The 26262-nt window shown below is 36.5% G+C and overlaps 1 protein-coding gene across 1 annotated transcript in view; it reads left to right on the top strand.

Annotated features, from left to right (window-relative positions):
* The window catches only part of LOC149223838 (putative proline transporter 2), a 288800-nt gene that overhangs the window by 89207 nt on the left and 173331 nt on the right, over nt 1-26262 (top strand). The window contains exons 3-5 of the mRNA XM_089383413.1: nt 18845-18939; nt 19149-19338; nt 19547-19671. Of these exons, the coding sequence (XP_089239539.1) occupies nt 18845-18939; nt 19149-19338; nt 19547-19671 (410 nt within the window). The remainder of the gene's footprint in view (nt 1-18844; nt 18940-19148; nt 19339-19546; nt 19672-26262) is intronic.

Here is a 26262-nt window from a genome sequence, read left to right on the forward strand (position 1 = left end):
TCAGTCACTAAGTTTGTTAAAATATTGGAAGACATCCGTAAAATCTCAGTCCCTCCTGCCCTTCCTCGTAAAGCAACTCTGTCTTTGGCGAAGCATGGATTAGTTGGGCAGTTTACTAGGTTATGGCCCTCGCCCAAGACCATCCAAAAATGGGTAGAAAGGAACTAGACTGTGTCAATAAATGAGAAAATTTCAATTAGGTTCTGTGGAAGAGGGTACTACACCTTCCACTTTGAAACCAAGGAGGATCAAGATTTGATATTTAGGAATGGCCCATACTTTATGGATACAAGGGGACTATATCTAAACAGATGGACACCCGAATTTGACCCAGAAATGGATGTACCCCGCTGTCCCAGTCTAGGTCAGGTTGCTGCATCTTCCCCTCCATTGCTGGGGAGATGATTTAGTTAAATCCATAGGAAATGCAGTTGGGAAATACATAGATAGGTGTGGGCCTAAGGAAAATATGCATGCATGCGCCAGAATCTGTGTAGAAGTGGATCTAGGGAAAGGGATTCCAGAAGCAATCAAAATCAAAGTGGACCAGTGGACGCATATACAATAGCTAGATTATGAAGAAATCCCCTTCAAATGCAAGTTATGTCATGAATATGGCCACTTTGCTAATAGATGTACAAAAAAAAGAAGAAAATGAAAATGAAAAGATTGAAGATCCGAAAAACAAATGGGAACAGGTTAAAATAAAGAAGATATCCAATAAACAACCCACTCATCCCTCTTCGCAGCCTACCATATCTTCTGATCCCCTCCCTTTATCACCAAAAGCAGACAACAATCCTCTCACTAACCTAAATCCTTTTGAGCCACTGGATCCCTTAGCCCCCTCATCCCCCAGACACAGATCCAGATCACCCCCCATTCTCTCAACCCCCCAAAATCCCCTCTGATCTCAAACACCCATTCTCCTCCCCCTCCCTCAGTAGACAAAATTCTAACAAGAAATTAGTTAAAGGAAGCACTTCCAAAAGTAGAATACCAAAAAAAAGCAGGAAGAAATTCAAACAAAGAGTTGAGGGATGAAGCAACAACAAAGGAAATGGAATTACGAACACAATAACCTATGGAAACCTTCTTGGGAAGGAGCACAGGAAACAACTAAAAAAACCAACAGGAAGGGAAAGGACCCTTGCACCACCCAACAAGAAAATAATGATAGTGGTCTCGTGGAATTGCCAAGGAATGGGATTATCCTTCAAAGAAAATGCCACAAGAGACATTATGGCAAAATAAAATCCATACATTCGTATGATTCAGGAGACCAAAACAAATAGCCAAGAAATTGAAAATATTAAAAAAAAACTCAAAAATTATGAAGGGGAAGCAATACAGGCAATAGGAGCATCAGGAGGAATATGCACAATATGGAAGAAAGGAATCTGGGAATTGATACAACAAAAAAAAGATCAGCACTAGATACAAATGGATCTAATGCAAATAAGCACAAAAGATAAGTACAGTGTCATAAACATATATGCTCCCAACCACTACAAGGAAAAAGAGCAATGCTGGGACACCATAAAGGAAGCACTAAAAGAAACACAAGCTGGGAAAATAATCCTAGGAGGAGACTTAAATTTGGTAAGAAGTATAGAAGAAAAGTTTGGAGGGACATATCACACAGACCCATCCAGGGATGCTCTGGAAGAGATAATGGAACAACACAACTTAATAGACATCCCCCCAAACAATGGAAAATACACCTGGAGCAACAAAAGAGTGGGCAAAAGCAACATTAAAGAAAGGTTGGATAGAATTTTGATCCAAGAAAATATAGCAGCAGTGCACAACTCCATCAAATCAAAAATTTTACACACCACGACATCTGATCATAAACCAGTGGCAATAATTACGGGCAAAATGGAAAATCAAGGACCACTCCCATTTAGATACAGCTCAATATGGGACAACAATACAAAAATTAGCGAATTAATCAAGGAAGCATGGGCACCAAGAGTATCAGGATCACCACAGTATATTTGGGAGACAAAATTAAAAAATTTAAGAGCCAAGCTAAAGGAATGGGCAAGAGCAAACAAAATAAAAAAGAAAAGAAAAGAAAGAAGAGCTACAACAGAAAATGGACAACATGCAAATTGAAAAAGAAAGCAAAGAAGAAGGCAAGCAAGATTATCTAAGAGAGAAGGAGATATTTTGGGAAATATACAGGGAAAACAAGAAAGAAGAAGAAGAGGCCAGACTGAAATCTAGAAGCCTGTGGCTCAAGGCAGGGGATAAAAATACATCTTTTTTCCACAATACTATGAAGATAAGAAGAGCAAGAAATCAGATAGAAAAAATACAAGTTGAAGGTCAAGAGGTCAAAGGTGCAGAGGATTTAAAAAAAGCAGCCCACAAGCACTTTAAAAATTTACTTTCAGCCAAAGAAGAAACAGTTGAATATGAAAATTTCCTACAGCACACAAAAAAAATAAAATAAAAAAAGATCAAAATGCATAAATGTGCAAAGAAATCACAGAAGAAGAGGTAGTGGTGGCTATATGGAGCCTACATCCAGACAAAGCCCCAGGGCCAGATGGTTTTACAATAGCATTCTACAGATTCCATTGGCATACAATCAGAAAGGATTTCTTAAGAATGGTGAAGAATGTCTTCAAAAAAAAAAAGGAAGCAATACAAAATCCTCCTACCTTGCTCTAGTCCCAAAAGAATCAAATCCCTCCACTTTCAATAGGTTTCATCCCATCTCTCTTTGTAATTCTTCTTATAAGATCATAACAAAAATAATTGCAAATAGAATCAAGGAAGTGCTTCCAATAATCATATCTGAAAATCAAGGAGGATTCGTGCCCAACAGACAAATCATAGATAATGTAATTATTGTACAGGAAGCTATACATTCCAGTATACTAAGGAAAGAAAAAGGAATCATAATCAAATTGGATATGGAAAATGCATTTGACAGGGTCAGCCTTCCATATCTAATGGCAGTTCTCAAGAAACTTGGATTCTCAAGAGAAATAACAGAAGTCATCCAGGCGTGCATCTCTACCCCTTGGATTGCTCCTCTCATAAATGGAAGGCCCAATGAATTTTTTCAAAGCACAAGAGGCCTCAGGCAAGGATGCCCTCTCTCTCCCTTCCTATATATTATAATGGCGGAAACTTTAAGCAGAGCCTTGGAAAAACAAAGAAAAGAAAGAAACATCACCAGGCTCAAAATAGCAAAAGGAGTAAAGACAATAAATCACTCACTTTTTGCTGATGACACACTGTTGTTGGGAGGGGCATCAACAATAATAGCAAGAAGGTTCAAAAGAATTTTGGATGATTTCTTACAGGTTTCAGGTGGGCTATTAAATAACACAAAATGCAGAATATATGGATGGAACACCCCTCCCAGAATCATGCAAAGGATTTCACAAATCTTAGAAATCCCCATACAGGAAAAATGGACTCACTTCTTTTACTTGGGACTCCCTATCTCAAAAGAGAACATGAAGGCAGAAATATGGACCAAACAGATTGAAAAAATGAAAAATAAAATCCAAAGCTGGTGAATGATGTGGCTAAATATGGCAGGAAGGGTAATATTAATTAAAGCACTCCTAGCAGCACTACCTATCTACCAATACACAATAATCTTGGCCCCAGCAAGTGGCCACAAACAAATGGAGTTAATCTTAAGAAGCTTTTTATGGCGGGGGGAAGCAAGAAAACAAAAAAATTCAGCTTGGTCAGGTGGGAGCAAGTAGTTCTGCCATATTAACAAGGAGGCTTATCAATCTGATTACCTAGACTCATGAATGCAGCCTTGGGAATGAAAATAATATGGAGACTGATCACAGAAAAAGAGAGCTGGTGGAAAAAAACATTCATCCCAAATTACATGGACGACTCTAGGAAAAGACTGCTCAATGGAAATATCCCTTCAAGACAATGTACTCAAGCATGGAAGCTAGTAAAAAAGACAATTCCTTTAATGAACAACTACATCTCTAAAATCCCAGGCAATGGAAAAATAATATCGATTTGGGAGGATAGAATTATGGGAAAAGAATGGCAAGATTGGCATATCTCAACAATCCCTGCAAATCTGGAGGTGCAATGGAGCAAAATAAGGTAGCTTCTAAAAGGGGCAACACCAATAAACTATGATGAGGAAGATGATTTCCTCTGGGATCCAAGTGGTGGAAAATACACAGTCAAGACTGGATACAAAATCCTACAAGAACAACCAAACCAACAAGATTGGGATTCTTGGAAGATAGTCTGGAAATCAGAAAGCTTGCCTAAGATCAAAATGTTCATATGGACTCTTTTAAAAGGGAAGATCTTGACCAGTGAAAACTTAAAAAAGAAAGGCTTTCAAGGCCCATCACGATGCCCAATATGCCTGCAGGCTGAAGAAACCATTCAACATTTATTTCAAGAATGCATTTTCGCCAAAGAATGCTGGCAGCAACTCATAAGCCCTCTAGAAATCAGTATAAATTTTGAAAAGCCTTTGCCGGATTTTCTCCAAACTTTAGAGAAGGCCTATCCATATACAACAAAGAAGAAAGTCACAATATAGAGGATCTAGAAATGCATTCCAGTAGTTCTTTGTTGGCAAATTTGGTTGACAAGAAACAAGTGCATCTTCAAAAATCAAACTCCAAGAATAGGGAAGACCCTCTCAAAAACTTGGGGATTAACTTCTGAAATCCTCAATGTCAAGGGAACAACACCAACAGACTATAACACTCTTCAACAAGAAGAGCGAGATTGGCTCAACAAAGCCATAATAAACAACAATGGACAAAAAGGACAAAGGAGGACAAATTCAGGAAACAGCTGGAAAATGAGAATGAGTGAAGAGGAACTCGCAAATTGGAAAAAAAATCAGAAAAGACATTGCCTTTACTTTGATGGGGCCTCAAAACATAATCCTGGAAAGGCAGGGGCAGGGGGAATAATCCTTGATCCTGATGGGAAAGAAAATGTCACATATGAATGGGGACTTGGAGAAGTCTCAAATAATAAGGCTGAAGCCTACAGCTTGTTGATGGGAACAAGAATAATAAAAAAAAGAGCGATACAAGATCCTATAATAATAGGAGACTCAGCCATAATAATAGAGGCAATGGCCCGACAAAAAATCCAAGCACTGAGTTCATGAGTAGAATATATATGAGAATTAGGAAGAACTTAGAAGGTTCTGGAGATGTAATCTTCAGACATGTCTTGCGAATCCACAACCAATAGGCAGATTATTTTGTAAATTAAGCAGGGAAAAGAAATGAAGGGAGTGTTCGGGAAAACCAAGAGAAATATTATAACTTTGTTCCATAACCATCATCAAAAGATCATAAGCATGATGTCCATCAAAAACAAGGAACAAATCACACTTATAGAAGAAATAAAAAAAAATCAGCAGAAATAAACAAAAGGTATATCTTTGCAATGACAACTAGAAAATCACAAGAACTAAAGGGAAACATCATAGCAGTTCAAAAAATTGCATGAGTGATGGCAGCAAGGACGATCACAATCTTGGTCACAAGAACCAAGAAGCAATCCATCCCATCGGCGAAAGACCTCGGGCTGCCCCCAACCTCTACAAAATCAGATGGAATTTCAACATAGCATGCAACTCCAGCACAAGGCAAAGTCGTATGCTTGAAGCACTCCTCATCTCCCCTGTTCAGCTCCCAGTGTCGTCGCCCTTCCTAAGCTCCTCCCTGCCTTCGCTTCTTAGTCCACGAATCCCACATTCTGTCATCTCCTTCAAACTGCCACCCACCATCGCTGTGCAAATCCTCAACTACCATCTGCTCTCCCTCATATCTGATCACCCCCGCCTATTAACTCCTCCATCCACATCGTCCCTTCTCCCTGACTTTCATAAGCAGGTCTCGACCCTTCTCTTTGATTTTCATATACATGATAACCAAGCTACAACAAGTAGTAAAGTGCAGGGCAAAAGATAGGCAAGCAACAACAACAGTGGAAGGGTTATCTCAGGCAAAACAAGATATAGGGGGCACAACAATACAAGGAATAACAAGCAGCACAAGAGGAAGAAGAAGAAAACAAATCAAATGGAATTCAAACCCATTGAAAATGTAGCAAGGAATGATGTATGTCCAGCATGCAAAGCAAACAAATTTATGACTCAGTGACTGCAAGAGTCACTCAAGGATATCAGAAACAAAATGAGAATGAAGTATAGCTACCAGAAAAGGAACATGGAAATGCAGAAAGAAGAGATCATGGCTCGAAAAACTAAATGAAAGCATTTAGAAGTGTCAGGCCAGGCAGTAACTCCATTAGGAAAAAAACTGATTCGTGTATTCATTCAATCAGGTAGGTCTGTTATATACATGAGGGAGAGACTGTTCAGTTCATCTCCCAATGACTGTTCACATTTCTCATTTATTTATTTACATATATTTACCTAATCACAAGGATTAGGTGTCAACATTCCCCCCCTTAATCTGAAGGGATGTTGGTGAGTCCAAGCATCGTTCTGAATCGTTCAAGCTTTTCTCTTCCAAGCGCTTTGGTGAAGATGTCTGCAATTTGCTCATTTGTGGAACAATGATGGAGATGGATTGTTTTGGCCTCAACATGATGTCGATTAGATGATATTTAGTATTGATGTGCTTTGTTCGTGTTAGAGTCGGTCTTTACATCCCTCCGTCAGAGATCATTTCTCTTTTTGCATTTCATTTTTAGGTGTCTCGCTCGATTCACTCAGTTGCATTCCGCTAGGAGCATGCCATAAATCTGACGGAAGGGTCTTGTCATTCATTACCCCTCATTGCCTTATCATTGCTGGCTCAGGTCTGTCCATTAAAATCAAGTTTTAAAATCACTTACAACCCTGTTTTAGTCTTTTGATCAGCATAGTCATTTCAGTCACTAGGTCTAGGGTTTCATAAATTGTGTCTTCAAAGTGTCCAATAATGCTAGCATGACTCATGAGGGAGGTCCTTAATAAGTTTTCAGTTTCAATATTTTCATCATCATATGTTCGACTATGAATTTTCTTCAAAACTCTGTTTTGAAGAAAATTCGTCATTTCATTTTTGTAGTAAATTGCCATGTAATTTTCAGTTGTTGAAATCTCCAGGTGCAGCCCTGGTCTTCCTTTGTCAAAACATGCCATTATCCCTGCAAAGATTGCCAAAAGATTCATTGTTCAAGTCAGAAATCAGAAGGACATTTGAAAAGACAGAAGTTGTATTAAATGCAAAAAGTGCCAAAGTTAAAAACATTACAAAATGGGTTATTGAGAAGCAAAAATTTAATCCATCTCTATATAAGATATTTCTCAAGTTATTAATCCATTTTCATTCAAGAAAACATTAGAGAAGTCAATTGCAACTGTGGGAGGGTGAAATTGTAGGTTAAAGTTGGAACTGTGTGTTGAAGACTATGCGCGGCGCATTGGGTGAAGGTCGCGACAAACCAGGAGGTCGCGACGCATAGAGCCGCTGTTCGCAGTACAAAATTACATGCGCATGGCGCATATAGGGGTCACGGCGCACTGGGCTTGTGCGCGGCGCACAGAACCTACAGCACAAAAACTCATTGCGGCCTCAATGAAAACCAAACCCATCATGCCATTAGCCATGTTCATTGATTGAAACATCACTTGCTGTGCAAAGAGGTCAAAGGATTTTGATTTGAGGGTTAGAGGAGCAAGTTTCTTGTTTGAAGAGCCAAGACAGTGCTTGAAGGGCCACGCGGTGCATCAGAGGAGGTTGCGGCGCATCCAGGAGGCGCGACGCACCGGGTGAAATTCCACAGTGTAAAATTACACTGTCGCAACGCATCCAGGAGGTGCGGCGCACTGGGTTTGTGTGCGGCGCACGGAACCTACAGGCCAGATTTATATTCCTGCTGTCATCAAAACTCAAACCATGCCATTTCTTTGGATCCAAGTAAGTGTGTGAGCCTTAGCCATTGCTCTTAAATGGTGTTTGCTATGATTTGAAGAGAAAAATATAAGGTTTGAATGGCAAAAACATAAACCTTATCCTTTTGTTGAAGTTGCTCTTTAGGGTTTCAAATGGTGTTTTAAAAAAAAATCATTTTCATGCTGAATACTCATTGTCACAACATTATACAGTCCCTCTCCTTTTCCCCTACATTCTAAAAGCATTCATATCACTTGTCTCCCATTTTGTTTTCCTATCCCTAACACTTCCATTTCTTATCATTACCCCTTTCCCCATATCACTTTCATAATCCCTAAATTCCCTCATCCATCAAAGTGACTGTTGCATATTTTAAATTTCACTTGGCAAGCTCCATCATCCACTTTTCCCACTGTCCCATATTCTCCCTCACAATCCCTCATTTTTCCTGTGGCACATTGGCATTGAAAACACATCACATATTTCTCTTTGCCAAACCAAACACCTACTCAACATACACATTGCAACACTATGACAGAGACAGATTCATCATATGAGAAAGAGTATGAGCAAGGCAATGACTCATCCACTGAGCTTAATGTGCCAAGAAGGCCGCGAAAAGGTGGCAGACATGTCAGAGAAGAGCCTACTTCCTTAACTCAATTGTAGGCCTGCCCGCTTGCAATGACATGCTTTCATCAAATGCCATGCTTTCAGTATTGTGAGATGATCGCTCAGATCCAGCATCATCAGGAGTTAGTTCGATTGTTTGTTTTACATTTGCATGATAGTCATGTTACTCTTGCTGGAGTAAACTTTACCTTGACACCAGAAACCATCTCTCAGGCCACCGGGATACCAAATATAGGGGAAGAATGGAACAAAGGGCAACAACTGGATAGATCATATTATGAACCTTACATCAGGCCTAGCTATTTGAAGCAGCTCAGGAGAGTATTCCCATTTTAGTTTCTGAAGGAATCTTATGCGCCGTTGATGGGACTCATTATCAGATACTTCAGTTGTGAAGGTCGCTTCTCACGCCTCTATGCATACCATATCAGGTTATTGATGCATTTAGCAAGAGTGAGATTCATGAACATTCCATATTTCATATACCAAAACATCAAGAGGATGACCACTCTTGTGCGAAAGAAAACTCCGGAACAGCAGTACAACAACATTTACCACTATGCGCTCATCAAGATTATTGTTGTGCATCAGCTTGGTTTGTAGGGTATCAAATGGGATGATTTCATTTCCCGTGATTTTTTTAGAGCTTCATAGGGGCATGAGATAGGTGTACCTTCCCATTAGTATGAGTGCCATGAGACTGTTAGTGTGCCAGTATTCATCACATATCAGAGGGGCACTAGACATTTGTTTGCAGCAGCAAAGCAAGTGTTATCTCCACCCGGGGTGGAAGGGGCCTCACTTCCTCCATCAACACCACAAGTACAAGACAAAGGCAAGAGGCCAATGCAGGATGAGGGGCCTTCAGGTGAAAGAGAGACCGACTTCATTCTCATTCATGATGATGATACAGATACGGGCCCACAAAGTGCACATCTTAGAGAGATCATCCAGGAGCAGCAAACAGAGATCAAAGCCTTATCCCTTGACTTGGAGAGGGCTAAGTGGACTATGAAATACTTGGAGCAGAGGAACAAATAGCTTGAAGATCAGCAAGCTATCATGGAGTTACAAAACATTCGCGAGAATCGCCAAGCTGCACAAAGGAGAAGGATTGAGCTCACTTCGTTGGAGCAAGAGATTAATGAGGATCGGGAGTCTAATCTCGAGAGAGTTAACATCCACTTAGAGAGACTGTTGGACAAGGCTGATAAGGACCTTGCATTGCTGAGACACATGGCTTTCCACTATAGGGCGCGACATATGAGTTCCAAGGCACGAATAAGGAATCTGAAGGCAAAATTGAAGAAGGCGACAAAGAAGCAAAAGAGGCAAAGAGAGCATGATCGTCTTCAGATCTTGGCTAAAGGTTCTTTGGCTGAGCATGGCACTTGATGAGGCACCTTCAGCCCAAATTTCAAGGAATTTGGAGAAAATTTTGTCAATTTTGAATTTTTTGGCTTTAAAAATAGGGTTTTCTGCCCTATGCGTAGCGCCACTTGGTGCGCGCTTATAATTGGGAGATATCCAGGAGTAAAACTTTGCATTTCTGGATTTTTTATGAAAATTTGTGCATGCTCATGGATTACCAAAGGATTTCATCAAGTTCTGGGTTGCCTAAAGGGTCAAAAACACCCTAAAAATGATCTCACTGCCCCTATTTTGATACACAGGAAGCAGTCTTGAGAGATTGAGGTTTTGGAGGGGAAAATGACATCCAAATCCCAAAATTCCACTTGGGTTGGAAAGTAGACAGGCAGGGCTTTCCAACAAGCACACTTGGGCTCAATTTGGACTTCAGGAAGTGCCTCAAAATCAGCTCCAAAGTGGCGTGATGCACACAGATTTTGGCGCGGCACATAGCGAATTTTGGCCTGTTTTTCACTCAGCAGCTTAGAATTTCGTCCAGTGTTGACCAGTTTTACTTTTTGATGTAATTATTGATCGATATTGATGTAACTTAATGACTATGATGTAATTTTTTCACATATTTACTTGTTCTAGATGATTCATTCACTAAAAGGTGAAAATTTAATGAATGAATCAGTTTCCTAGCATATAGGGGTAGGTTGTTTGACTACCTAGATTTCAGTTCCTTGTTTAGAATTAGTTCAAACAGCTTCTAGAATGATGAGCTCGACCCCTAGAGGCAAGGGAATGGGTTGGGATAGTATATATCATGTATTTTCTGAGTCATTTTTAGGGTTGGATACTTGGGATTGCTTAGCACTCTATTGTACATTTCATCTCTGCAATTTTGGCAAAGGAAAGACATGGGTTTTGTAGCATTTGTTGGGATCCATGTGGCTCTATGTTTTGATGGTGTGTTTCTCTATGTATTTGTAAGTTCATTGATGTTATTGTGTATCATTTTCCCTTCTTTTGTCTTCTGCAATTAAACAAATGAGTGATTAAGGTAGAATTCATAGACTGTTATGCTCTGCCTGGATATTTTGTTTAATTCTTCATATTTTCATTTGTTTGAGGAGGACTCTTGAGACCCTCTTTCCCTCCTTGGCTCCTCACCGGTCTGATCCACCCATTCATTCATTTCAAAGCATCAAATCAATTGCCTTCCTTGCCCCAATTAGAACTCTGCAAAAATATGGCCTCATCCCTGGACCCAAAATTTGCCTGTCCCTTTTTTCCAACAAAACCCCAAAAAACTCAAATTTAATCCTTGCACTTCATACCTAGCCTAATATTAGCTTTTATTACAGTCGTCTCGAGCCCCATCGATTATATTTTACCGAGATTGACCCTGAGAGAGCCCTCTCCTGTCTTCATAGGGCTAGCTACGAGCCTGAGCGTGGTTTGATATTGACCTAGAAGCTTACCTTTTCAGCCTGAGGTAAATCTAGGCTCTAACAATTCGATCATGGAACTTTGGGTTCTTGGCAAACTTTATTGCAGAGGTGTTGTCAATCATGAGTGGAGTTGATTGTACTTGTTTTACCTGCAAATCTTCAAGAATTTTCCTGAGCCGCACAATTTCTTTTGTTGCTTCAGCTGCTGCCACGTATTCTGCTTCTGTTGTGGAATTTGTTGGAACTGATTTTTTTCGTGATCTCCAGGAGACAACTCCTGATCCAAGACTCATAGCATATCCTGAAGTAGATACCCCAGTTTCTTTGTCTCCATTGAAGTCTGAATTAGAGTATCCAATCAAGCTGAAGTCATCCACCTGTGTGTACTTGATTCCAAAGTCTTGAGTTCCCTTCAAGTACTTTAGAACTCTTTTTGCAGCAGACCAATGTCCCTCACAAGGCTTTTGCATAAACCTAGAGAGGATTCCAATAGCAAATGAAATGTCTGGTCTGGTAGTAGTTAGGTAGTTGAGACTTCATACAAGCTGTCTATACTTTGTTGCATCCTCAAATTCCTTTCCTTCAATAAATGTGAGCTTTAAGTTTTGTTCCATTGGAGTAGTAAGAGGATTGCACTCTGTCATGCCAAACCTGTTTAACAAATCTCCAATGTATTTCTTTTGAGAAAGAAATATGGACTTTGGATGTTGGGTTACTTCAATGCCAAGATAGTAATGAACATAGCCCAAATCAGTCATCTCAAAACTTTTCCCCAATTCCTTCTTTATGGATGCAATGTAGCTTTCATTGTTCCCTGTCATTAAAAGATCATCTACATATACCACAAGATATACAACTGTTTTGCCAACTTTCTTGACAAATAAAGTTGCATCATCAAGATCAAAATGATTGAAATTGAGTTTCAGAAGATGCTCAGTTAGTTTTTCATACTAGGCTCGCGGTGCTTGTTTGAGGCCATACAAGGACTTCACAAGTTTGCATACTTTATGTTCATGTCCTTTCACAGCAAATCCTTCAGGCTGGGACACAAAAACATTCTCTTTTAGATCTCCATTCAAGAAAGTAGTTTTTACATCCATTTGATGGACTTTCCAACCGTTCTGAGCTGTTAGTGCAAAGAGTGTCCAGATGGTAGTCCATTTTGCTGTGGGGGCAAAAGTATCCTCATAATCGACCCCTTCCTTCTGTGAAAAACCTTTTGCCACAAGCCTAGCTTTGTGCTTGTCAAGTGAGCCATCAGCTTTATACTTGTTCTTGTAGACCCACTTGCAGCCAATTGGTTTGATTCCTAATGGAGGATCAACCAGCTTCCAAGTGCCGTTCTTTATGAGGGCATCATACTCGTTTTGCATCGCTTCTTTCCATTCATCATGAGAAACAACTTCTTTGAAGGATGTTGGTTCAAAATATGTAGACAAGTTCAATTCACAATCATAAGAAACATCCATATCAATAGGTGAATTAGAGTCATCTACATCACCTCCATTTTGCCAGTTTGAATTTCTGGTTCCTGTCTTTCCAACTTCATCAGGATGAACACTTTCAAGTGTCTTTGTCAACCACTTTGGGGGACCTTTCTGAGATGGTCTAGGATGCTCTGTTGATTGAGTTGGGACTGAATCAAGATTGAGTCTCCCAATTCTATCAATTACATAACTTAAAGCATCATCTATTGTTGGAGTTTCATGCGGGGGAGAGTGTTCTTCAGAAGAAGATTCCACATGTTGATCTAGTATAGGAATCCCCCTTCAAGATGTGGAATCTGATTATCAAATTCTTGAAATGATTTTGCTTTTGTGAATCTATCCAAGCGATCAAGTTTCCACTCAACAACATTCTCAGTTTTGGATGATTCAAGAAAAATTACATCTCGAGATACAACAAACTTGTTATTTACTTCATCATAGAGGCGGTATGCTTTGGAGGTGTTTGAGTACCCCAAGAAGATACACTTACGACTTCTAGCACCAAGTTTGTTTCTATGTACCTTTGGTATCAAGGCATAACAGGTGGAACCAAAGACCCTGAGATGCTTTACCGAAGGAACATGTCCATACCACATTTCATAAGGAGTCTTGTTTCTTATAGCATTAGATGGACATCTATTCTTTATATATGCAGCACATAGAACAACATCAGCCCAAAACATTATCTTTACATTTTTGAAGAAAAGCATGGATCGTACCATATTTAAGATTGTTCTATTCATTCTTTCAGCTACACCATTCTGTTGGGGATTATAAGGCATAGTTGTTTGATGTTTGATCCCATGTTGGCGAAGATAGTTTTCAAATTCATTTGATGTGTATTCTTTTCCATTATCAGTGCGAATAGACCCAATATGAGATTGTGCATCATTTTCAATCCATTTATGAAAATTCTTGAATGTTTGAAAAGCATCAGATTTGTTCTTCAATAAATAAACCCATCACATTCTGGTGTAGTCATCAATAAATGTCATGATATATTTATTTCCATTTGCAGAAGGAACAGGCATTGGACCACATAAATCTGAATGAATGAGTTCAAGTTTCCTACGTGCTCTTGAATGTGAATCATGAAAAGACTGTTTGCTATGCTTTCCTAGAATGCAAGCATCACATTGCTTAAGTTTCCTAGGAATTGTAGGCAAACTAACAACACCATTTTTCTTCAACAAGCGGAGACTATCATAGTTCAAATGTCCAAATCTAGCATGCCATAATAAACTTGATGGAAGTGCACCTTCTTCATGATGAGCATTGTATGAGAAATTTTGTGCATGAGCAGAGGTTCCTTGCAGTTTGAGAAGTCTTTCTTCTTCTATTCCCCTCATGACAAGTGAGTGGTCAGATGCTTTTCTTACCTCAAGCTTGCCATCAAACATATGAATGGAGTGACCTTGCTAGCGAATGTGGACCAAGGACAACAAGTTTCTCTTGAGCTGTGGGAGATATAGAACATGATCCAGAAGAAAGTCTGGAAGACCAGGCAGTTTAAGCCTGATTGTGCCAAGCCCTGATGGCTTGATTTTTGATTGATCTGCAAAGTATACTGCTCCATCAACATTGTCAGTGAAATCTTCAAAAAAATCTTTTCTATGAGTCATGTGGCAGGTTGCTCCTGAATCAAGCAACCAATCATTTTTCCATGAAGCAAGTGAAGCATTAAACAAATCTTCATTTACTCCAATGTTACATTGTGCCTCAACATAGTGAGCGGATTCAGGTGCTTTACCTTTTTCTGTATCATCAGTTTTACCTTTCTGTTGGTTTCTTTTCTGCTCAATTTTGTCCCATGGTAGCTTGCATGTAGAGGCATCATGTGATCCATTTCTTTTGCAGCGAATGTAGTGCAAATCTGCCTTTTCTCCTTGAGAATGTTTGCCCCCCCTGCCTCTGAAATATCTTCCTCTTCCTCTTCGTCCACCTCTTCCTCTTGTAGAATCTTGAGCAGGATGATTTTCTTTATGAGCAAGGCACACAGTCTCTTCAGAAGATTCAGGGGCTATCTTCTTTCCAAAAGCTTTCTCTCTTTCAACAAACTTTTTCACAAGAGAGTCAAAGGTTATATCTTTGAGATTTCCATTTGCTTGCAATGACTCAAGATAATTGGAGTAAGTAGGATAAAGTGCCTTGAGAAAAGAAATAAGAGGAATATCCAATTCAACCTTAGTAGATTTGATATCATGCATTATAGACTTTACTTCAGATGCAAGAGAAAGAGGATCATTATTTTGCATTTCAAGAGTGAAGAGTTTAATCATGAGTTGAACAACTTCAAGTGCAGAATGTGAGTCATAGAGTTCTTTCAGCTTTTGTATGGCTTCAAAGGCAGTTGAATATGATGAAATATGGTGACTCACCTCTTCATTTACAGATGCTGCGATTAATGCATAAGCTTTATTGTTCTTGTTTTCCCAAATGACAAGTTATTTGTCTGAGGTAGGCTATACTGGGTCATTGCCTCCTTCTCCGACACACACTCCTTTCCAAAACTCATTGAAAATGAGGGTGTGTTTTATCATCCGGGACCATTCAGGATAGTTCTCCTTGCCAGTGAGAACTATTCCCACCATAGATATGATTGAATGCATTGTAAAATCTAAGAGCTGTAAAAAATGCTTTTGCTGCTAAAAGAAAATTGATTCTGATATCAAAATGTATTATGGCCTCAAACAATATATTAAACACAGTTAAACGCAGTAGCGTTAACTATGTTAGTCACTTTGAAAACAGCTTTATGAAAACAACACTATGGTAGCCCAAACAACACTAAGGTATAATACATATGTATGTATTATCAAATAATACAAACATTATACCTCGCTGCCCTAAAAATCTTTACTGCATATAACATTTTAATGCATTATATGCCATGTCCATCATATAAAAGGCAAACACGCATATAAAAGGCAAACTCCATGTCCACGCATCGGTCTCCATGTCCACTTCAAACACTCATCGGTCTCCATGTCCACGCATCAGCAGCATTACAAAGGTATAAAACACTTAATGGTTCATTTTAGTGTCCACGCATCATAGGTATTATGATCACAATAACCATGCATATCAAGTGTTATAACCACAATAACCATGCAAATCCATTAACAAAACATGACCACGCATACGCATATCAGGTCCACGCATATCATGCTGTCTCAAATATTCACGCGCAGTGTTAATATCAACGTGCAATGAATATCTCTCATGCGTAGCGTTTAATAACAACGGAGCAGTGTTAATATCTCTCACGCGCAGCGTTTAATATCAACGGAGCAGTGTTAACACCATTTATTACACCATTTCCACATGCGTATTAATAGATCTATATGCGTTTTCATTGAAAAAAACTATATGCGTATAACAACGTTCAGATACCAAAACGATTTCTAATGCATACTCCAGCAATCACAAGACAAGATTTGAATCTGTAGTGGTATGGATTCCATGCTCACCGTACCAAGCGCCTCGCCCAAACTCAGAGATACAAATTGAAGACAACATCACACGAAGAATAGGTAGGGGAACGTTTCAACTTGGAGCAGCAATTCATTCAGGTGAATGCACAGCACTTCAGGACAGCTTGGACAGCGCTAGCAGTGTCAGGCAGAGGAGCGTTTGCAATGTCAGGTGTAGGTCTGTATAAAAAGAATATGGCAGACAGGCAGAGGAGTTACAAGGAGCATGAGAGCTAAAAAGGAGCTGGCTCTGATACCATGTCAGGCCAGGCAGTAACTCCATTAAGCAAAAAACTGATTCGTGTATTCATTCAATCAGGTAGGTCTGTTATATACATGAGGGAGAGACTGTTTAGTTCATCTCCCGATGACTGTTCATACATATATTTACCCAATCACAAGGATTAGGTGTCAACAAGAAGAAGCAGTGGCATATTACAAAAACCATACTATGAGTAATGAAGGAGAGAATTCGGTCAACTGTGACAAGAAGAAACAACCATCTCAGGAGCAATCAGTCTACAAGCCATGAAAAAGTCTCAGAGAATCCATAATATGTAAATTTGCTTTATTAGTAGGTCAGTATGTTAGGCAGTGCTCAAGAATAGTCACAAAAATTTATGAAGTCTTGAAATCATGCATAGGAAAAGGGACTGTGCTCCCATCTCATTGCTTAGTTTCCTTTTATGCTACAACATATTGTAATAGGAGCTTGCTCCATCACAGCTTTTGGTAATATATCCACTATCTGACCTTGTTAAAAAAAAAATTATTCCTTGCTTGCGTTCTATTAATTGTTGTATTCTTTCTAATAACAAAGTTTTTTCACCTTTTTCCCATTAATATATTTTATTAATCATAATATTTTTTTGATAGTTTAATTATTTAATTATTGAATACACTTTTATCATAAAACTATGTTATCATGTACCAACAGATTATTAGCAATTTGATTCCCCCTCCACCAAGGTTGTGATGCTTAAATCATGCACTTAATATAACTAAGTTATATGATCACATTCACCCCATAAGGGTTTTATACTTTTTGCATAAGAGGCCGATACTAAGTGCATATTACACTTGCTTAATATTATTTTATGTTATAAATTTAAATTATTTTAGTTAAATTCTATTTAGATATTTGTTAAAATATTTATATAATTAAATTTAAGTGTCGAAATATTTATCATATTATTAATGTTTTCAATTTTTTAATCTAACCAAATTATAGTGATTTTAGAAAGCTTTTCTTGATGTTCTTCTAACATAAAAATAAAATTTTAAAAAATTGGAAGTAATTTCTTACCTTTTAAGTTTGATAAATCACATTTAATCTTAATGGATGTTGTCCATAAAAATTTAAATAAATTATGATTGGGTTTATTGTTAAGGCACTATTTAATATTAAGATCACATGTTCAAAAACCATAGATAATAGCATCTACTTAACAAAAATACTTAGTTAAAATTAATTGTCACCATCAATAATAATTATATAATTTTACTTTTTCTTCGCCCATAGGCATGTCTATTTTGGAATAGCCCTTTCACTGTTTCAATTTAATTATCAATAATTATTAAGTGGATGGTAGTGATTTAACCTCTAGAGAATATTTTAGAATATATTCATATAGACTTATACACAAATGAAAGGTTGACATTTATGTCTAAGTAGTTATGCCATTTTTGCCCTTTTAATCAAATTGATTAATTAAAAAAAAATGTTATATGAATAAGTGTCATATGAAGTGAGTCATGGTTTTTTTAGAACATGTATTGATAAGCCATGGTATTGGCCCAAGCTATTGTAACAAAACCTATTTACAAATTAAGAATCTCTATGGTAAAATAAGACTAAATCTCTCCACTTAAGAATCTTATTCCATATCTTTTTAAATATATAAATATTTACTCATATATTAATTTATTTGTAATTAATAATAATAATAATAATAATAATAATTTAAAATAAAGTTATAGTTTAGTTAGTTTTTATGACCTTTTAATTTTAGCTAAATGTATCATATAATAATTGTTTTGATATTTATTATGGATGGATGTTTTTTTTTTTTTTTTCACATGTGGTTCACGGATACCCATGGTCACTAAATGGGTAGATCGACCCTGAAGGGGATCACACCCCTAGACCTGACCCCAAGAGCTTTGGGGAATTGACACTGTGACCTCCCACCCCTCTGCCTATATCTAGACCTGACCCCAAGAGCTTTGAGAAATTGACGCTGTGACCTCCCGATTGGAGAAACACTGATTTGACAGATTGAGCTAACTCTTGGGACTATTATAGATGAATAACTACCAACTATTTAATTTATATCCCATTTTTCAAAATCGAAATATAATTTTGATTTAGAAAATATATATAATTTCTCAATAACTTACATTACATTTCATTTCATAAATCATTATATAAATTTAATATAAAATTGATTTATATATATATATATATATATATATATATATATATATATATTCTCAATTTTCTAACTATATTGTTCGATGTATTAATTGTGATTTGTCTTTGATTCCATATGCAGGTAAGAAAATGTATTATATGACTTGGATTTTACAATATATTAATCTATTCATGATTAATATTGGATTTCTCATTTTGGCAGGACAGGCTATAAAGGTATGCAGCCAATATTCCACCTTTTTTCTTTAATTTTGAATTTTTAGATATAATATTGTACATAACATATGAGTTTTTTAATTTGTTAAATTTTATAATTTTTATTTTTCAAATATAAATGGTTAATTAATTTTATTAAAAACTAAATTTTTTATTATAATAATTTAGAATGAATATTTATATATACTCTTTGGTTGATCTTTATGTAGGCAATTTATACTTTATGCAGTAATGAAGCAGTGTTGAAGTTGCCTTATTGCCTTGCAATTACAGGGTTCATATTTAGCATTTTTGCACTTGGTGTCCCACACTTGTCAGCCTTGAGATTGTGGCTAGGGGTTTCAGCATTTTTAATTCTCATCTATATTGTGACTTATATTGGATTATGTATAAAAAATGGTATTTTTCTTTGAATTCTATTGGATTATGTATAAAAAATGGTATTTAATTTTTCTTTTATTTTTTTTTAATTATAATTGTTGTATATTAAAATTTTTATCACTTAGATACTGATGCTATAATTTACATCTCTTTTTTAAAAAAAATTATGGATATTGAAATTTTTTTTGATCACAAGTCTTATTTTTGGTTGGTATTGAACATGTAGGCTATGATAGTCCACCAAGAAATTATGAGATTCCAGGTTCAAGGGTAACACAAATTTTTAATTTTATTGGCGCTGGGGCAAATTATGCATTCATATTTAATACAGGGATGCTGCCAGAACTACAGGTATTTAAAGTTTTTTTCGCTGTTGTTAATTTACTATAAAACTTTATATATTTAATTTTCTCTGATTAATAATTTTATATTTGAATTATTATTTTTTATTTAAAAATATATATTTCTTTAGTTCCTTTTAAAATTTATAGATTTTATCTTTTAATCAAATTTTCAATATTTTTAAAATTTTATAATACTAATCTGGTTAATCAATTACCTTATTCAATATTAATTAAATATTAACTAAATAACAACCTATCAAATATTAAATACCTATAAGATTAACATACAAATAAATTTTTAAAATCCATACATGTGGATGTTTAAATTATTAAAAACTCTACAGATAAACTTAAAAAAATATATACACTAACAAATCAAAATATAACACACTTTAGGTTTCTTTTTAAGTATAACACTATTCCCTTTAACACACTTCTCAACCATGCAATATCTAACATATACCAATGGCAGTGAACCTCTGTAGGTGATAGGAATTTACTAGGTTAGGGATTAAAGAACAATTTTTTTTGCAAAAGATTCAATTTTCATGAAATTTGTTTATGGATGTTTTTTCTTCAATTTAATTTATTTAACAAACTAATAAATACATTGAGCTATTAAATTTCGTTGAAACAATAATCTCAAAAGTTTTAAGGACTAAATGTTTATGTTAATGGAAAAATTCCACACTTAAAATATCTTTATAAAATTAATAATTAATGTTTTTCATAATTATATACTTTTAGGTTATTGAGGTTATATATATATATATATATATATATATATAAATAAATATAATATTAATATAGATTTATGTTAATTTTGGATTAAATAGTTAGGTTTCAAATTTTTTAAGATAGATTTTTTTTAAGCGAAAAATTTAAAAGAAAGTTAGTACTTTAAATTTTTTTTTTTTTTATTAATTAATAAATTTAAAGTTAATATGAATTTGGATTAGTTTTATATTTTCACTTATGTGTAAAATAATATGGACAAAATTATACATATGCTTAATCTTGGAAAATACGCTAATAGAATGTTTTTAACCATATATATATATATATATATATATATATATATATATATATATAGATATACACACACACACACATATATATTAAAGGAATTACTAATCTCCTTCATATCTTGAATTAGAAAGAACATATCAATGAAACAAGAAAATTATAGACTATATATACTATAAAAGCGCACACGCGCACACACACACATATATCTATAGATATAATTTGATATTGAAATATTTTGGTTAATTTGAGCCATGAGAGTTAGCTTAATTGGTAGAGTACATATTGCTAAAGCACCTCCCCAATGGGAGGTCACAGGGTCAATTGTTTTATCTCTCTATATAAAGTTGATATAAAATTATGTTATGGACATTAAAATATTTTATTTTTAGTCAACACTAAAATATTTTTTTTGTCACCCCGATCGGGGTGCAAGCTGGTGGTTCGGAGATCAAATAGAAGTTTAATGGAGGGTACCTCTGAGTACTGTACCACTGCCCCCCACACGCTCGAGGTGATGGGTGCGATGGTCCTTTGCATGATTGCATGCAGGGAAGGTGGGAAAGGTGGCAACGAGGGTCATGGTTGTGAAGGCATAAATAGGAGAAAAGGGAGATAGATAGGTGTTGTAGTTTGGTTTGATCGTGGACAGGGAGGCTGGTGCACTAGATGAGTTCTGTGTCACCATCCACAACACCAAGAAATTCATCTGACTGCAGGAGCTCACAGGTATGTACTCCAGTATCTCTCATCCATCGCAATGTTGACCTGTTTTGGTTTTTGCTGGAGGGAGAAGGGGAGAATTATGGGTGAAAACTGGGAAATTGAGGAACGATGGAGGAATTGGGGGTGGAGACTATTGGTTTTTGCATGGTATTGCGGGTAAAGGTAGAGAGATAGGCTTGGGGGGGAGAGTGTGTCTATCCACCTACAATGTAGGAGAAGGTTCTTGTTGTAGATGTAAGTGTAGCTGCTGGGTGGTAGATAGAAACCGCAATAGAGAGGGAAAGGCTAAGAACTATGGGCAGGAAGTCTAGCAAGGGAACAATAATGGCTATAACAGGTGGATAGGTGATGGCGGCATCATGGGGCTCAGGGATGAGGGGATGACTGAGCTGGGCTCTTTGACTACGTCTTGGGCAGAGGGGAAAGGGTATGCATACCATGGTTGGCTGAACGAAGGCATGCGACAACGCTCACCAAATGGTAATTGGGGAGTGGAAGCTAACTTGCTTGAGGCTGAGAGGTGGCTGGGGCGACGGGGTACCACTAAGGATGGTAGTGGGTCGACCCCCTTTGGGGAATTGACCTACGACCATGAAGGCCCTGACAATGTAATCGATGGGGAAGGGGAGGAACAAGGCGGGGTGGGAACTTGTAATAATACTACCCGGGGGTGAGACTACTGTTATATCCTGTTTAATTGTTTCTGGTTAATGAATTGTTGCAATGAACAGGACTGGGGTAGTGCAACCATGGCTTGTCCTGTGAAAATCCATGGCCGTGGAAGATGGGCCCAAGCAACCAGAAAGGATATGGACCCAGGCACGTCTGAGGCACACAGAGGTAGGAAACCTGTGGAAAGACTTATCAGTGAGGCAACAACGACATATCATGAGGGCACAGATGAAGGTATTCATAAAATTCTAGAGGAATGGGAAGAGGAAGTCAAATAGGAAAGCGAGACAGACATGAAAATGGAGGATTGGAGGACCCTTGTCCCGAACCCTAGCAACACTAGAGGTAGGATCACCCAATTTAAACAGACCTTATACCTATATTGGCTGATGAAAAGCTTGCTAGGCAAGGCTATGGAGCAGATTTTGGTGGGCATGGCTATCACTGTCCAAGGCATGCCGAATTATAAACATGAATTCCAGAAAGTGCAGTTTCAACTGCACAAGTAGGATATCAGACTTGACAGAATTGAGAGGCACATCCCATGTATCTTGGAGCTGACAGAGATGTCAGGTTCGAATGCCAAAGACCCAACGCCAGTGGAATCGGCTTCAACTGATCAGAATGATTAGACAATCTCCCCTGTTAAGTTTTGTTTATATATGCGGGTAGCTTTTACATTTCCTTATGCAAGAATATGTATAGGTAGATATCTAGAGTATGGACATGAATCAGAGACTTATATAGCTTGGATAGAAAGATTGAAACTCTTTTGTTATTGGATGGCATACAATGTGGATAGGTGGCCAATAAACTTGGTTTCCACTGGGCAAGTTGAGGCCACCCACCAATCTATGTGGTGTAAATTTGCTTTATAAGTGAATGAAAAGGGATGATCTACCAAGCTTAATAAAAAAAATAAAAATAAAATAAAAATTGTTATTATTAATATAATATTTTGAAGTACTCCTTCACAATAGAAAGTGAAATTATAAGAAATTTCTTAATTTCAATTGTTTTTTTCTCTTTATATGAGGTTGATATAAAATTATGTTACTTAATATGGACATTAAAATATTTTATTTTTGGTCGACACTAATTTTTTTTTGTTATCATTAATATAATATTTTGAGGAACTGCATGCAAAGTAGACACAAAATGAATCATACATTTCATTCACGCTAAAATGACATATCCATATTATTTTTATTATTATTACTTTTTAATTTGTTAATGTAAGTATTATTTTATTAGTTTTAATTGTAACGTTAGAGGGCAACATATCCCTAATATTGAGTTGTAGAACGTCTCTCGACGCAATAACTAAATACTATTTATTAATTTAAACTTTGAGAAATCAATAGTTATTTATACAATTATGTGTGTGTGTGTGTATATATATATATATATATATAATTTATTTTGATAATATATAATCAATCATCACAATATAATCATTTTATCATGATCTGGATTGGATCATTATATTATTTTTCATCCATTTCGATGCTTGTAAAGTGGAAAAATTGGAGGAATTAGCTTGCAGGGCATTTTTTTATTAACGATCCCAATTTGGAAAATTGGGTGAAAAATGTCAGGAGCCATTTTTATGAGGCCTTAAATGACCACTTTTTGTGGTTCTAAACTTACTATGAACCTAGATTCCATAATATAAATGCCCATACCTTTCCAACGACACAAGAATTACCTCAATCAGAGCTTGTATGAGAAAGTTATGCCTCTCGAAAGTTGACCTTTTGTGATTGACCACCATAATTCAAGAGGATGCCATGTCAATCCTTGTTAATTATGGAAAAATGGTTTAGCCACCTGGGAAATATAAAAAACACATTATAAGAGTCAATTTGTAACTCATTTCGAGGGTGGAATGGGTCAAATATAACCCCTAGTTGCCTATAGGGTTGTATTATAACTAGGCCACTAGGAGGAAAAGGGGTTTGATTCCATTTGCTTGTATTTTTTTCTAATATAGTAAAGTAGAGAAAATAAGTATAAAGAGAGAGAGCATAACAAAGGGGATTTGTGTCCTATAGGATCACATGGGCCACAAGTCTCAAGAAACTTCATAGAGATTGCCTTCTCCTTTGAGGCTTGTGTCATTTCCATTCCAAACAAAAGAGAGTAGAGCAACCTCACCTTTTAAGTAGATTTTCTCCCATAAGGGTTTCCCATGGCATATCTTGGTTTTCATTGTGGTTTGTGAGTGATTGTATTTATCTATTCTCTATTTTTTGCATATTATCAATTTCATGCATAAACAAAAAACAATAATAACAAATCTAGAATCTAAAAGGAGTTAACACTTATAGTATAGATATCGGTTTATTTTCATATATATGTCACGACGAACTGTCTAGTGGTATATATACAACAATTTATAGTTCATATTGGTATCATATCATATTTCTTTGTATATTTTGTGGGAAGTTGTAGAGCATCATATCAATTTAAGCATAATTTCATAAAACCATAGCCATGACTAATAGCTCGATTTTTGATAACCCCCAATATCCCTCAAAGGAGAGGTTTTCGTAGTTGGAAAGCGCAAGCCACAAATATAAACCATAATGTGAACTTCTTCATGGTGGACCTAACTAGTAATATAAATCTAATTAGAGAAGATGGGGGTTCCAACGTATAGGTCAGAACCGAGGGAAAAATGGGGGATAAGGAAGAAAAAAAGAAGGAGTAAAGGAAAATAAAATAAGAGTAGCCACATTCGAGCATCGTGAACCTTTCATAGTCTCTCTTCAAGTTGGAAGCAAAGGTGGATATAAAATTGTATCAAGGTGAGATAGATGCTTTGAAATTAAATTAATGGTTGCAACAATTAAAGGTTTATTTTAGTGTTCAATATATAGAGGGGGAATAAAAAAATTCATTTGCTCATTTCAAATTAGAGGGTCATTCCCTAACCTAGTGAGAAATCCACAAGGAAACCCTTAAGCTAGAGGAGGCTCCTCCAATAACTAAGTCATAGTATTTTAAAACTCTCATAAAGTCCCAATTCTACCCTATTGGGTATGTAGAGGACCAATAGATTTGGTGGCATTACTTCAGGTGAAGATAAAGGCAGAGTGTACATGAGTACACCACAAAATTTAGAAAGTTGTAAATAATGCTAGATATCTTTTCCAAGAACCCATTTGCGCTCCTCAAGTATTTTAGGGATATACACAACCATATGAAAAATCAAATGATGTTGTTCAAACCCAGAACAATGGATGAGGCTTATGTGCAAGGACAATATCTGGAAAACAAAGGCTAGAAGAAAGGGAAGTGGATTGGTTCAAAGAAGAAGAAACACAAAGAAGCTACTAATGAGAGGAAGAAGATGTGGAAATGAGGAAAGGACAAGAACATAGCAACCACAACACATCAATGCAAAGACCCTGCAACCACTGCAGACACTACAACATTGATGGTCATAAAGAAGAGAAATATTAGATATTACATCCATATCTCAACCTGAAGAATTGGAAATTAAATCTAGAGCTCAACCAGAAGAACTATAAGAAGGATAGAAAGAAGAAAAAACCATAGCTATATTTCCAATAAATCAAATGGAAAGCAACTCAAACATGGATGAGAAGATTGTTTGTACATCAATACAAAAGGGGGTAAATCGTAGTAGCCTTCAAAAATAAGAAAAGGAGATGAAAAAACTCTTCTATATACAAATATAGGTTAAGAAGAAAAATATTGATGTTTTTTTCAAATGAGATTCATAGGAAAATGCATTGGGATGGGCCAATAAGGAGGTAGAGATAAATGTAACCAAACAATTCAAAATTAAATTTGCTATCAGTGTCAATTTTATTGATGAAATAGACTTGGATGTGATTGCATTTGATGTATGTGGAGTTGTGTTTGGGATTCCCTATATATAATGTAAGATGCAATATTCATGTGAATAGCTAACCAGTACTGCCTCACCAAGGATGGAAATCCTTCATCATCAACACACAAGTCAAAGATTTCACTAGTAAGTGCCAACCAAGCTAAGAAATTGATTAGTTGTAGCAAGAAGTATGTTATATTATTATTAAGAGAAAATCAATTTGCAAAAGAGTCAATAAGATTAAAGGCATCCCTAAAGGGGTGCACCAAGGAATAGAGACAACAACTAGAAGAGTTGCTCCAGGAATATAAG

The sequence above is a fragment of the Pinus tabuliformis genome, chromosome Q (genome assembly GCF_031772625.1).
Source record: "Pinus tabuliformis cultivar Carrire ecotype Pingquan chromosome Q, CPIR1, whole genome shotgun sequence".
In the NCBI taxonomy this organism is placed as follows: domain Eukaryota; kingdom Viridiplantae; phylum Streptophyta; class Pinopsida; order Pinales; family Pinaceae; genus Pinus; species Pinus tabuliformis.